Source organism: Saccopteryx leptura, chromosome 3 (genome assembly GCF_036850995.1).
Source record: "Saccopteryx leptura isolate mSacLep1 chromosome 3, mSacLep1_pri_phased_curated, whole genome shotgun sequence".
NCBI classification, from domain to species: Eukaryota; Metazoa; Chordata; class Mammalia; order Chiroptera; family Emballonuridae; genus Saccopteryx; species Saccopteryx leptura.
Genome location: NC_089505.1, coordinates 117,961,323 through 117,976,279, shown reverse-complemented (window position 1 = coordinate 117,976,279; position 14,957 = coordinate 117,961,323). Strand labels below are relative to the sequence as shown.

Genomic DNA, 14,957 nt, shown 5'->3' with positions numbered 1-14,957 from the left:
GACTCTGGGACTCCCAAGTCAGCCAGGCACAATGCACACGGACATGCACATACTGCTCTCCCAGCACCTGAGGGTACTCTCCTCAGGGTACTCTCCAGGTGTCAAAGCAGCAAGCCTGCAGCTGCACAGAGAAGGAGAGATGTTTAGTCTGGTAGTTTAGGCTTCCTGCCTCAGTCAGGCTGGAAAGCCCAGCATTAAAAACCCCTGACCAAGAAGCCCATGTGTGCCCTTTGCCTGGCTCCAGGTAGGAAGTGGCATCAATGATGAAAATCTCTGCTCTTCTCCTGCTGCACCTGCACCAATCAGACCTGTGAATGCATAAAGCACTTCTTCATACACCTGAAGTTTTAAAATTAATCATTAACTCTTCCTTTGCCCTTCAAAGGGATAAACTGGTCTTCTAACTCATAAACTCTTAGAAGGTTCAGAAACTGGACATAAACAAAAGCAGGCCATGTACCTAAGTGTGTATACACCTTATAAAACTTCTCTGTATATAAGGCAAAATGAACAGAATTACAAGAAGAAATGTACAATGGGTCTCCAGTCATCACAATGGAAACACATACACTACTGAAAAATAAGGTTCACAAAATCAGTAAGAATTCAGACGGTTTGAGAAAAAAATTAATAAATTTGAACTAATATACAGAGTACCTTATATCCAACAAGTAAAGAATGTACATTCTTTTAAGCATATATGAAACATTTATAAAAACCAACCACCTTTGAGGCATAAAACGTGATATAAAAATTTATAAACATTGAAATAAGCTCTTTTGTAAATTAGGGTGACACTGGTTAACATAATTATACAGGTTTCAGGTGCCCAATTCCACAGCACATCTCTGTGCACCATATTCTGTGTTCACCCCCCAAGCCAAGTCCTTGTCCATCACCATTTATCCCCTATACCCTCCTCCACCGCCTCCACTCCCAGCAATCACCACCCTGTTGTCCATGTCTATAATTTTTTTGTCCTTTTTTGTGAAATAAGTTCATTTTTATTCAACATTTAATATATTCCATAAAACTCTGTATTTCATTTTTCTCATGATAATTTTATAATGTAAAGAAAATTATGTTTCCATAATGCCCTATTTAGATAACCCTGAGATCCCTCCTTATTTTAGCATGGTGTACAAATGTTATCACTTTCTACCTCTGTCTAAACAGCTGGGAGCACCCATACTACAAAGAAATCCTATTTAGGACGAAAGGAGACCTTTCTAAGTTCTTTGAGCCCACTGTCCTACTCTAGGCTCACCTTCATGCCACTGAGCCCCAGAATTAAATTTCAGGGACTACCAGTGTACCTCGTGAGCCAACTGTGCTCCTGGCATTTTTGGTCTCCAGAGATCCACTTCCTTCTTTCATCTAAAGAATCACCACATATTTCCATCAGCAGTCACAGTGCTTTTGCACAAAGCAGATGACTACTGTGCTGTTGACAACAATGAATATTTTCTATGAAGTCCAGTTTGAGAAACATTACTGAGATATATGAAGTTTAGTTTATAGGATAAAAATATGGACTTCATTCTATCAAAAAACTGCAGTGGGCCCTGGCCGGTTGGCTCAGCGGTAGAGCGTTGGCCTGGCGTGCGGGGGACCCGGGTTCGATTCCCGGCCAGGGCACATAGGAGAAGTGCCCATTTGCTTCTCCACCCTCCCCCTCCTTCCTCTCTGTCTCTCTCTTCCCCTCCCGCAGCCAAGGCTCCACTGGAGCAAAGATGGCCCAGGCGCTGGGGATGGCTCCTTGGCCTCTGCCCCAGGCGCTAGAGTGGTTCTGGTCGCTCGCGGCAGAGCGACGCCCCAGAGGGGCAGAGCATCGCCCCCTGGTGGGCAGAGCGTTGCCCCTGGTGGGCGTGCCGGGTGGATCCTGGTCGGGCGCATGCGGGAGTCTGTCTGACTGTCTCTCCCCGTTTCCAGCTTCAGAAAATAAATAAATAAATAAATAAAATAATAAAAAAAAACTGCAGTGCTTCACGTTAGAATACACAAAGCCCGAAAGGCAGGATGGGCCCTTAGGCAAGAAAACTCCAACCACATAAGAGAAGTTCTGCTGGCAGACCTTCTTGAAAGGGGTCTCTGGCTCCAATCTCCAGGCCATGATGAATTACTAACTGCAAAGGGCATAAGGGTGAATTAAATGAGGACCTATCTTAACCAAAATAGGTCCCACATTTCTGAAGAAATGGTACTTCACAGTCTCCAATAAAAGGCACAGGCTATATTAAACATGGGTCATGGTTTGGGTAGTGGAAGAAGTTTGGTGACAGTTACAAATGAACTGTCAGAGATACCAGACGAAGGGAAAACTGAGCGTATCCACTATTTACTGAGCATCTGCTGTGTATTCATGCTGTTCTCAGTACTTTCACCTACACTCTCGGTTTAATCCTTACAACCCTAGGAGGTAGGTGTTATCTCCATTTTACAGATGAAGAAACAGAGGCTTAGAGAAAGGAAAATAACATGTTCGATATTCCCAACCAGTAACTGGACAAAACGGAATGCTGTTGATCCAACCTAGGTCTGACTCTTGAAGCTTCTTTATGTAATGCCACACTGACTCTCAGAGGGAGAAAAAAAAGGAGGCCTCACATTAAAAGAGCAGCTGCCAGGAGAGCAACTGCCTACTACATCTCTCCCATCTCCCACCCCGGGGGCTGTCAGAGACCCTGGCCATGCCCACTCATGAATTGTGGGAGTCCACAGAGGCTGGGAGGGGCTGGCCAAAGTGCAAACAGCTCTCACATCGTCTCAAGACAGGAAAATAAATCATAACATGAGATCAATTAATCAAAGACAAACTAAAATAGGAAAAGCAGTCTTATAAAATAAACACAGAAAAATTCACTGACCTAGACTAAATTAACTGACCCAGTAAAATAACTTGGAGGTTCACAAACTGAAATCCAGCCTCAAATGGATGTATGTTGGCATGGAGGAGTGGTGGGGCCTAGCGAGAAGTTCCTGACAAGACAGGTCTCTGCCCAAGCACAGCACAGCACAGCACGGCTCTTCCGCCCTGTGACACTGCTGGGGGCTGGTGGAGAGGGGAACCTCCAGTGGTAGGTAGAAGCCCCATCCCAGTGAAGGCAAAGCAGTCATACACCAAATTCCCCTCTTTCCTGGGAAAACAGCAGATGTCTAGAGCTGAGCATGCAGTGAATTCAATTCTATTCGTGAAATCAAGTGTGTCCACACCTTGCCAGGGCATCCTGCAGGAGGATTATGAGGAAGAGCATGTCAAAAGAGCAGTTGTGACAGGAAATAGAAAAAAATGGCTCTGTAGTTTGTAAACTCATGGAGGTTACCACTAGTAAGTAGATAAGTATAAATAACCACCAAGTAATTATTACATAAGACAGTCTCTCTCTCTCTCCCCCCCTCCCCAAACAAAATTAATTTTATTTTTCCCAGTTGTAGAAATTAGACATGCCTACTATAAAAATTGAAATGTAAGAAACTTATACAGAATGAAGTAAGAAGCATTTGAAAGTTAATTGCTGTCAACATTTTGGTGAATATCTTCCCAGAAATTTCTTTCCATAAATACATGTGTGAATATGCATATATAATTTTACTTACATGTGGCCTCAATATACATGCTATTTGTTTTGTTCATGCAAACAATATCCTTAACATCCTCTGTGTCATTAAAAAAAATTACATCACCATTTTTAATGGCCTCACAGTGTTCTACTGGATGGATATGTTATTATTTATGTAATCCTTAAGTATCCATTAAATGGACATTATTTTTTCTGTTTTTCTACTCTCCATTCAACAAATATTTACTAAGTACCTACTACATGCCAAGTAATGTTCTAAGTACGAGGGACACACTGTGTTCTTCAATTGTTCATTGCTAGTATATAAACAAGATAGGCAAGGTCCCTGGCCACATGAAGTCTACATTCCCAGGAGGGAGACTGACAGTATACAAGTGAGTAAGCAGATAATTTGAAGGAAGAACGATGCTAAGAAGGAATAAAGACATAACTTCTGAGAAGGACAGGATGTCAAGAGAGTAGATGATTTTAGATAAAGTGGTCTGGGAAGGCCTTCCTGCAAAGGTGACATTTGAACAGAAACCTGAGACAGGAAAAGCAGGAGGTATGAGCATTGTAGGTAAAGAAACAGTGAGTACAAAGCCCTGAGGCAGGAAGAGACCCGGTATATTCATGGAATAACAGGAATGCCAATGTGGGTTGAGGTCAGTGAGGGGCAGCGGACTAAAGTGTTAAGTAGAGAGAAATTGGAGCAGGTAGGGCCTGTATGTCACAGAGTTAGGAGAAACTTCAGTGCGATCAAGATTTGATATGATTCATATTTTTAAAAGGTCATTCTGACTACCTTGTGGAGAAGGGACTGCTGGGAGGCAACAAATGAGCACAGAGAGACCAGCTAGAAGTTTACTTGTCTAAGGAAGAGATGATGGTAACTTAGTGGTACTAGAAAGAAGTGGCTGGACAAGGACACACTGTGAAGATTTTTAAAAAGTGGGAAATGGTGAGAAAGAGGAACAATCAAGGGGATTCCTACATTGTGGCTTGAACAGTTGGGTAATAGGGAAGAAAAAAATAGAAAAGGAACAAGTATCAACATACAGATCCTATACATTTAATGAGATTCATATATAAGTATTTTGGTTTGTAGGGATACTGTAATTTTTTTTTTCAGTTCATTGCTAATATATGGAAAAACAATTTTTGTGTGTTTTAGTCTTATATCCTGTCATCTTGGTAAATGCATTTCTTAGTTCTAGGAGTTTTTAGTGGATTCCTTGGGATTTTCTATGTTGGCAATTGTGTCATCTATGAGGAGAGTTAGTTTTATTTCTTCCCTTCCATCTGTATTTTTTTATCTTTTTTTTTTTTTTTTTTTTTTTGTATTTTTCTGAAGCTGGAAACGGGGAGAGACAGTCAGACAGACTCCCGCATGCGCCCGACCGGGATCCACCCGGCACGCCCACCAGGGGGCGACGCTCTGCCCACCAGGGGGCGTCGCTCTGCCGTGACCAGAGCCACTCTAGAGGCCAAGGAGCCATCCCCAGTGCCCGGGCCATCCCTGTTCCAATGGAGCCTCGCTGCGGGAGGGGAAGAGAGAGACAGAGAGGAAGGAGAGGGGGAATCGAACCCAGGACCTCTGCACGCCAGGCTGATGCTCTACTTTTATTTCTTTTTCTTGCCTTATTGCACTGGTTTAGGTCTTTCAGCAGTGGCTCCTGATCTTATGGTGGGGGGCAGTCTTTTACTATAAAGTATTGATATGATGTTTGCTGTAGGCTTTTTGTAGATATCCTATATCAGATTGAAGAAGCTCCCTCCTAAGTTTGCTGAACTTTTTATTTTTATCATGAAATATCAAATGTTGAATTTTGTCAGATGCTTTTTCTTCATAAATTGATGTGACAATTAGTTTTTCTTTGGACAGTTAATATAGTAGATTACATTTGGCTTTTTAAATGTTGAACCTTCCATTCCCTGTAAACCCCACTTGGGCAGCAAATTTGGGAAGTTATTAGCCATTATTTCATCAAATATTTCTTCTATACTGCACTCTTTTTCTTCTGGGAGTCCAATGGTAGAGATGGTAAACCTGGTATTATCCCACAAGTCACTTTTTAAATCTATTTTTTTGTTGTTGTTCAGATTGGTTAGTTTCTATTGTTTTATTTTCAAGTTCGCTGATGCTTTCCTGTGTCACTTCCTTTTTGTTATTGAGCCCATTCAATTGAGTTTTTAAATTTTCTGTTATTGTATTTTCTCTTATATCTCCGTTCGGTTCTTCTTTATATCTTTTTTTCTTTTAGCTAACACTTTCTATCTTTTCATTCATCTCAGCAGTGTCTGCCCTTACTTTTGGGAGCATTTTTATACTAACTACTTTAAAGTCTTTGCCAGGTTATTCCATCATCTGTGTCATTTCAGCACTGACTTCTTTCCCATGCAAGTTGAGATTTTCCTGGTTCTTTACATAATGATTAATTTGGGATATTTTGAGCATTATATTATGAAACCTTAGGTCTTCTTTAAATCCAGTGGAGAACGTTGATATTTTTGTTTTACCAGATAGTCAGCGAGGTTGAAGTTAGGTGGCAAATTCTGACCAGGCATCTGTAGGTTGTAGTTTCAATGCCAGTTCCATTTTCAAAACCTAAACTGGGGTGTCTTCTGTGTGTGCCACCCAATGTCCAATCTAGGACTCAGGCCATGGACTATTCCTTAGTTCAGTTCTCAGAGTCTTTGTTATGTCGGTTAGAATCAGATACTATGCACACCTCAGGGGTTCACCTAGAAGTTCATAAGCAACTTCAGGGAGTCACTTTCCTGGGCTCTTCCCCCTCTGTGTTCTCTTGTACTTTCCAGTTCATTGGGCTTCCCCTTCTTGGTCCTCTGGCCAGAAAGCTGGGGTTTTAGTTACCACATTCTGCCACGCATTTCCTGAACGACCACCCCCACTACCGTAGGACTGCCTGGGAACTGGGGTAGGAGAGGACAGAGAGATGAACAATCCTTGGGACTTCCCCCTCTGTTAGAGCCTTGGAGCCCCTTCCTGCCCCAGAGCCATAACTAGAGGTCTCCTGGAATTCTTTTTGTGCCCTGGTGTCCACTGCCAGGTTTTGGGCTGTCTCAAGTCCATGACATAGGATAACAGAAGAAAAATGAAAAATTCACTGCCACTGTGGTAGTGCTTTTAATTTCAGTCTTTCCCCCCAGTCTATCTGCTACTATTTCTATTTCAGAGTCCTCAAACAGCTGCAGTCAGTGACAGAGATGGATTCTTAAAGATGTACCCTGTCCATAGACCCTAGAATGTAGATAAGCATCCATTTATGCAGGGAACATACTGAGGGGAGGAAATGCCAGGTCAAGCAGTATAGTCAAATTTTGCCAGTCTTTCCCAAAGTGGCTGTAATAATTAATCCTCTAACCAGTAGAAACTCAGAGTTTCCACTACTGCATCCTCACCAACACTGGAACATCATTAAGTTCTGCTATTTTGGTAGATGTGCTGTGATATTTCACTGCAATTCTAATTGGCATTCTGCTACATATTGATGCAATAAAACACCTTTTCATAGGTTTATTGGCCATTTGGGTTTCCTCTTTTGTGAAGTGCCTATTTGGTCTTTTGCTTGTTTCTATATTGGATTGTTTCTTTATTCCTATTGGTTTTTGCAGTTCTTTGATCTGGAAACAAGCTCTCTTTTGGTTATTGGTGTTGTAAATATCCCTTTTCATTGTAGATTGCCTTTTCCCTCTTAATGATGTTTTTCGATTAACAGAAGTTCTTAACTTTAGAGTAATAAAATTGATCAACCTTTTCCTAAAAATTCTTTCCATCTGTCCACTCTGTCTTAAAGTGACCTCTCCTGTCTCAGCATTTTGGTGGGGGCACCTCAAGCATAGCAGGTATGAGACATGAAGATGACAAAGGAGAGAGAATAGGCTTCAGGGCTGGACAGAGATCAGTGGCCCTGGACAGCTTACTTCACCTTTTTGAGTGTTACTTAGTTTCTTTAACTATAAATAAGATATATTGTCTACCTTGAGAGGTTGTGTAGAGCAGTGGTCCCCAACCCCCGGGCCATGGACCAGTACCGGTCTATAGGCCATTTGGTACCAGTGCACAGAGAAAGAATAAATAACTTAGATTATTTCCGTTTTATTTATACTTAAGTCTGAACGATGTTTTATTTTAAAAAAATAACCAGATTCCCTCTGTTACATTCCTCTAAGACTCACTCTTGACGCTTGTCTCGGTCACGTGATATATTTATCCGTCCCACCCTAAAGGCCGGTCTGTGAAAATATTTTCTGACATTAAACCGGTCTGTGGCCCAAAAAGGGTTGGGGACTACTGGTGTAAAGCACATAGCAAAGTGTTGGCACATAGTAGGTCTTCAGTAAACAATGGTAGTGGTGACCATATTCTCTAAACATCATTCTCTTGTCCACACTGCCACAACTGCCTGACCCTCATGGCTGTTTTGTGAAATATCTCTCTCTTACATTCAAGGATTAACTGTCCTCAGTAGGCCAGCAAAATCCCTGTTATTCACAAGCAGCGCCCGTCACCATCTTCAACTAAAAACACAGGTTTAATGCACAGAGATGCTCTTCTTACAAAGTAATGTCATTCCAGGGCTCCCACAAAGATACAATGGCAGCAAGGTGAATCAAAGTAACCTCTCTTTCTGCTCACTGCCAACAGCACAATGTATGCAGTAGGTGGACTGCCTCAGGCATGAGGAAGCCAAGCCCAAACGAGCCTGGGTGATTTTCGTAAAAGGGGCAGGTGTGTCCACCTGTGTGTCCTGCACTGTAGATACAGCAAAGAGTGGGAGCGTGCCGGCCTGCAAGAGTTCTGCACAAGGGCACAGTAAAGTGCACGATAAGGTGCACACCTCCTGGAGGAGGCGTGTATTTGAGTGTATGGGGTATGTGTATAAGTCTGTGATGAGATCTATGCCCTCGGGAAGCCATGATGCTCTCACCAGCCTGGCATTCTGCAGGAGGATCTAATGGTTATCTATTCCAGCGAATCCAGAGCGTGGTGTCTCTCACTGCCCTCTGCCCTACTTTTTGTGACATAAAACATACCTATTATATAAACCTGGACCACTCTGAAGAGGAAGGAACGTTTCCTGTAAACTCTTGAGTGCATACTTTTAAAGCAACTGGCTAAGTCTTCTGGGTGTTGTATCCCACTGCTACTTTCTAGACCATGAGTCCCTAGAAAGACATCTTGAGACTTTCCCACAATCCTGAGATATTCCATTGCCCATCCCAGACACCCCCACCTCATTAGGCTCCATTTCAAATGTGGCCAGTGTTGAGTGCCGAAAGAATGATAGAGGGGGAGGGACTGGTACCTGAGCCTAGAGTTTGTCCAGCGGAGTCAAAGGATAGAACCACTGAATCTGCAACACAAGAGGACAAGTTCATTTCTTTCTCCTTCTTATAGTAAAAAAACAAACAAACAAAAAACAAGCTCCCACTTGCTCTGCCCAAACCCTCCCCAAAGGAAAGTCAACTAAATGGAATTCAGCTGCACAGATAGCCTCCACAGGTCTATGCCCACCCATCCACTGGGCCAGGAGGCCCTGCCGAGCCCGGCCCTGAGCCGCCTGCCACAAGGAGGAACAACTCAGGGCAGACACAGGACTTGAGCTCCTCAGAGGCATTTCCTACTAGATTAGGGGACAAACTTACTTCTTTTTCCTTCTCATAGTGAAAACAAAAATTTAAAAAGCAAAAGAGCCCTGGCCGGATAGGTCAGTTAGTTAGAGCATTATTCAGATATGCAGAGGTTGCTGGTTCAACCCCCAATCAGGGCACATACAGAAACAGATTGAAGTGTCTGTCTTTCTCTCTTCCCTTTCCTCTCTCTTTAAAATCAATAAATTTTTTTTAAAAAAAGGCAAAAGAAAACTTCCCTTCAGCATTTAGTTAAAGACACTAACATTTCCCTTTTTTTTCTTACCCATATAGCCAATTGTTTATTATCTTCCCTCCAAAAGGCTGAAATGGCCTATAGAAATTTATAGTACACATTGGAATAAAAAATGGAAGATGTATGTGGTCGGGAAATGCTAGTACACAAAAAGCATGCCATGAGGACTTATACAAATGCTATAGCTAGAATCAAGGAGCCTGAGCTCCCAAACAGCCAAAGAATAATTATAAGATTCAGTGCCTTCATTCATTCATTCATTCATTCATGCATTCACTCATTCACTCATTCATTCAACTGTTCAGTAAATATTTACTGGGCATATACTATGTGTAATATACCATACTTTGAGATACAGCAGCAAACAGAAAAGCATGGTCTCTGCCCTCATGGATCTGCCTGCCATCAGTTTAGGAGAGAAAAAAAGTTACCAAAAAACCAAATTATTCAACTAAAAACAAGTAAGTAAAAAATAAATGAGTACTGTGAAAGTTTCTATTAAGAACCAGGCCTAGTTTAGAAGGGGAGTGGGTGTTGGTTAGGAAAGGCTTCTCTCTACCTAGAAGTAACACACTAATAGCTGAAGAAGTAAGGGTTAAACCTAACAGGAGTGGAATGGGGCACTCTGGGCCAAGAGAACATTTCTTGTGGAGAACTGGAGCAAGATGTGATGGGGGTGCTTCAGAGCAACTAAAACGCCCAACATAAAAGCAAATACTCTACAGTGAGTGAAGAAATTTCTCTTCTCAGTTTTAATAAATGGAGATGAAGCACAATGTTCAAGACTATCTTCTACAACATTTCTATAATAACAAGTAATTGCGAATCTTGTATGGCTGCTCCTTACACATGAATCAATACAAATGATGGCATAAAGCCAGAGTACAGTTCAATAAAAGCAGTTATAAGGGACACCAAGATAATTTAAGGCCCAGGATAACCACAGAGATCCTAGACTCAAAAGGGATCATATTCAAAAGTCTTACTCACTACAAAAGAATGTAAAAAAAAAAAAAAAATCAGTGTTTACAGCCACACCCACACCCCAGAGTTATTCTTTAGATCTCAATTTGTAGGTCATTTTCTCTTAGTACAAGTAGAAATCAGACACAATAGTTACCATAAGTGTAAGTTACATCTGTCCCCACTGCTTGACTATAGGCCTCATAAAGGCAGATACTGTATCTGCTCTCTATTCACTGCTACATTACCAGCATAAGATCTGACATTCAATAACTACTTGCTGAATAACAATCCTAGGGAAATGAATGGACCACAGATCCTTCAGGCAATTGTTCACACCTATTTTTTTCTCATAAACAAGTGTTTGCAAAGAACTAGGTGGCAGAAAACTAGAGGATACAGTGTTGTTGTTTTTTTATATAAGAATCCAAAGGCAGATATTCTGTATAGCTAATTAAGGGTATATCCATATGTTTTGAAATCTACCAAGTAAAAGGTAAGGTTGACATCTTTTTACAAAAATGTACAAACATAGCCTGGCCTGTGGTGGTACAGTGGATAGAGTGCCGACCCAGAATGCTGAGGTTGCCAGTTCAAAACCCTGGGCTTGCCCAGACAAGGCATCAACGACAAGCAACCAATAAACAACTAAAGTGGCCCTGGCGGGTTGGCTCAGTGGTAGAGCATCGGCCTGGCATGCAGGAATCCTGGGTTCGATTCTCGGCCAGGGCACAAGGAGAAGCACCCATCTGCTTCTCCACCCCTCACCCCCTCCTTCCTCTCTGTCTCTCTCTTCCCCTCCCGCAGCCAAGGCTGCATTGGAGCAAAGTTGGCCCAGGTGCTGAGGATGGCTCTGCGGCCTCTGCCTCAGGCGCTAGAGTGGCTCTGGTTGCAACAGAGCGACACCTCAGATGGGCAGAGCATTGCCCCCTGGTGGGCGTGCCAAGTGGATCCTGGCTGGGCGCATGTGGGAGTCTGTCTGACTGCCTCCCCGTTTCCAACTTCAGAAAAATAAAAAAAAATAATAAAAAAAAACAACTAAAGTGAAGCAACTACTTCTTGCCCCAACCCCCATAAAATCAATAAATAAAATCTTTTTAAAAATATACAAGCACAATTAGGACACAGCTGAACAGTTAGCTGTACATCGTGTGAGATACAATAACTCTACTTTTATCACCATTCCTCACATCTGTCACCTCTAATGCTTACTGCCCTTTCAAAAAAGAAACCCCTGTTCCTCTCTATCTCTTTCTGTTTTCCTAAATCGAATTTAGTGGGGTGACATTGGTTAATAAAATTATATGTTTTAGGTGTACAGTTCTATAATACATTATCTGTATATTGTATTGTATGTTTACCACCCCAAATCAAGTCTCCTTCCATCACCATTCTCTCAGTTTTATTGAGTATAATTTACATAGTATAAAATTCACTCATTTTTAACTGCAGGCAACCACTAATTTCCTTTCTGCCCTATAGATTTGCCATTTCTGGACATCTGCCTATTCTTTTTGGCTGAGACTGTTCTGATAGCTCCCTAACTACATACGTATCTTCAATTTAGCCCACTTCCATCACCCTTTATACTGCTGCATTATTTTTTTAAAAGTATACCTGACTGTGTCGTTGCTCTTGATTGAAAGGCTTCACTGGCTTCCCATAGCCTATAAAATAAAGTCCAAGCCCTGACATTCAAGGTCTTCACCATCTTGCCTCATTTGCCTCTAATATAGCTGATGTTCCAGATATGCCAAACTCCTTTCATTTCCTGAAAGAGATATGTGCCTCATATTTTTAGACATCAGACATGCTGTTTTCTCTGCCTGTTTGCATGAAAAAAACTCCCTTTTCCATTAAGATCTAACTCAACCATTCCTCTTCTTGAAGCCGTCTCTGATCAATTCTGCCCATTCTCCTCTTTTGGCTATCAATGTGCTGTTATTCGGCACTATTATACTGCTTTATAATCCCTGTTTACTTCTCTTTTTTCTCTCATTAAACTGCAAGTTCCCTGAGGACAGAGCTTGTCAATCCATTTTGAGGCTTTGATGCCTAGCTCAGTGACTAATACACAGAAAGTAGTCAATATACTTATTAAACAAAGGAATAAACTAGGAAATGTCCTTGCTTTCATTCAAAGATGATGTTAACTGATATTTCACATGTTGGGGGTAATTCCATTATGCACATAGAGTCTCATTCAATTCAACTTTGAACTGTCCTTGTACTGTGAAGCTTCAGAGGTTCAAGCCTGGCCTCATCCTAGGAAGATAAAAACATTCCCACCTATCAGTGCAGGGTGACTAAGGAAAGTGCCCAAGGAGCTTTCTAGGTGACAGATCACATTCCCCTGAAGAAGACTGGGAAAGGCTTTCTGAGGAGCTCACTGCCCAGGTTAACAACAATAGAGTATTTCAAATTTTTATTGCAGTTGACAAGTATTTTTCCAATTGCAATTTATCTTCTTTGTACTCACAAGCAGTCCTAACATAATTTCTTAAACTTGGCAATCAAAATAAAATAAAAAAAGGGTAGGCCCTGGCCGGTTGGCTCAGTGGTAGAGCGTCGGCCTGGAGTGCAGAAGTCCCGGGTTTGATTCCCGGCCAGGCACACAGGAGAAGCGCCCATCTGCTTCTCCACCCCTCCCCCTCTCCTTCCTCTCTGTCTCTCTCTTCCCTCCGGCAGCCGAGGCTCCACTGGAGCAAAGATGGCCCGGACGCTAGGGATGGCTCCTTGGCCTCTGCCCCAGGCGCTAGCGTGGCTCTGGTCGCAACAGAGCAATGCCCCGTAGGGGCAGAGCATCGCCCCCTGGTGGGCGTGCCGGGTGGATCCCGGTCGGGCGCATGCGGAGTCTGTGTGACTGTCTCTCCCCGTTTCCAGCTTCAGAAAAATACAAAAAAAACAAAACAAAACAAAAAATAAAAAAATAAAAAAGGGTAAAAGTTAACTAAAAGACTAGAACTTAACTAAAACTAAAAGAAAAAAGACTAAGTTTGAACAGATGTCATCTCTGTGAGAAAGATTTATAGGTGATGTTTATTCTCTATATCTTTTAAAAATTTCAACAGTAAACATGTATTACTTATATCATTAGGAAAAAAGAGTTAAAAAAAAAGAACTCTCTAATCCAGCTCTAGGGTTTTAACCTCTGACTCAATGGAAGGTTCTTAACCGACTTCACTGTTACAGCTCTTCTCCTGAATTACTGAGACATCCTTGTTGCATTACTACTTAAATATCCCTTAGCGACATCAATTCCTAAACAGACCGCGCTTTTCAGAAATGCTTCCCTCCTTCCCACAAATACTGTCAAGTACCTATTACGTACCAGATACAGGCACACCTTGTTTTATTGTGCTTCACAGATGATGCATTTTATTTTTTTTACAAACGGAAGGCAAGACCCTCCACCAGCAAAAAGATGACAACTTGCTTTATTACCGTGGTCTAGAATCAAACCTGCAATATCTCCAAGGGAAGACCTGTACTAGAGATATGGAGCCAAATAAGAGATGGACTTTGCCTTCCAGCTGAGGAAGACAGACAAATTAATAATCACTTAAAGTGTGATAAGTGTATGCCTGGGGTAAGCACCAAATAGATGACAGCTTCCCAGAAAAGAAAAGTCAGAGTTTTTATAAATATTATTTCCAGTGGTAGTGGGATGCTCCCAAGAGCATGTGTACTTATACTACAGAAGATGAAAATCAGAGAGTAGAAATTTCTGGAGGAAGTTAATGACAAATTCATGTTTTGTGAAAGTTTTGATGGATGTCTCTTTAAGCATTAAAGCCATAGACTTGAGAATCAGTTTGGCCAATCATTATTTGTGATTATTCTAAAAAATGTAAGATCATTTTAGTTATAAACTACTTTGACAGCAAAAGGGAAAATTCAGTATTCACCAAATTGAGAAGTTTGTTTTGTAAGAAACAGAGCAAAAATAGCCAGACTTCTCCCTCTCAGGCTAACAGATATGTCATCTTTATTTCAAGCAGCCCAGGCTCCAGCAGTTCCTGGCTCCCAGGCCAGAGGCAGCCATGTGGTGTGCTATACAAGTGACTGAACAGAATTCCAGACCAAAGTACAACAGAGCATTGCTGCACATGACTTTGTTCAACAAGGAAACCTAGAATTCTCCGGAAATCTTTTATTATAGTCAGATGTTTCCTGTGTCTGGTTTCTGAAGCGGATAAAAGGAATATAAAGAAAGTATAAAGAATGGGGCTCAGTCTTTCCAGCCATTGGAGAGACTTCCAAAGCTCACATTAAGCAGTGAACAAGCTACATTTTCAGATCCTACCTGGCATGGTATACATTCAACATATATATTCTCTCGCCATCATGTGTAAGTCGTAGAGATGCAAGAATGTTTAAAAAGTTCCCTCAAGTGACCTAGCTAGCAGGTAAAATAAAAACACACATAGAGCTAAGCATTCTGTAGTTAACAATACGGTATTGCATACTTAAAATTTGCTAAGAGAGTAGCTCTCAAATGTTCTCACCACACGAAAAGGTAC

At 41.7% G+C, this 14,957-nt stretch overlaps 1 protein-coding gene across 6 annotated transcripts in view; it reads right to left on the bottom strand.

Annotated features, from left to right (window-relative positions):
- The window catches only part of ST3GAL3 (ST3 beta-galactoside alpha-2,3-sialyltransferase 3), a 212,589-nt gene that overhangs the window by 119,155 nt on the left and 78,477 nt on the right, over positions 1–14,957 (bottom strand). For 4 of the 6 annotated variants that reach the window (XM_066376093.1, XM_066376094.1, XM_066376095.1 and 1 more), the window contains exon 3: positions 8,891–8,938. The exons of the other annotated variants lie outside the window; for them this stretch is intronic. In XM_066376093.1, the coding sequence (XP_066232190.1) occupies positions 8,891–8,938 (48 nt within the window). The remainder of the gene's footprint in view (positions 1–8,890; positions 8,939–14,957) is intronic. 6 annotated transcript variants of the gene reach the window in all.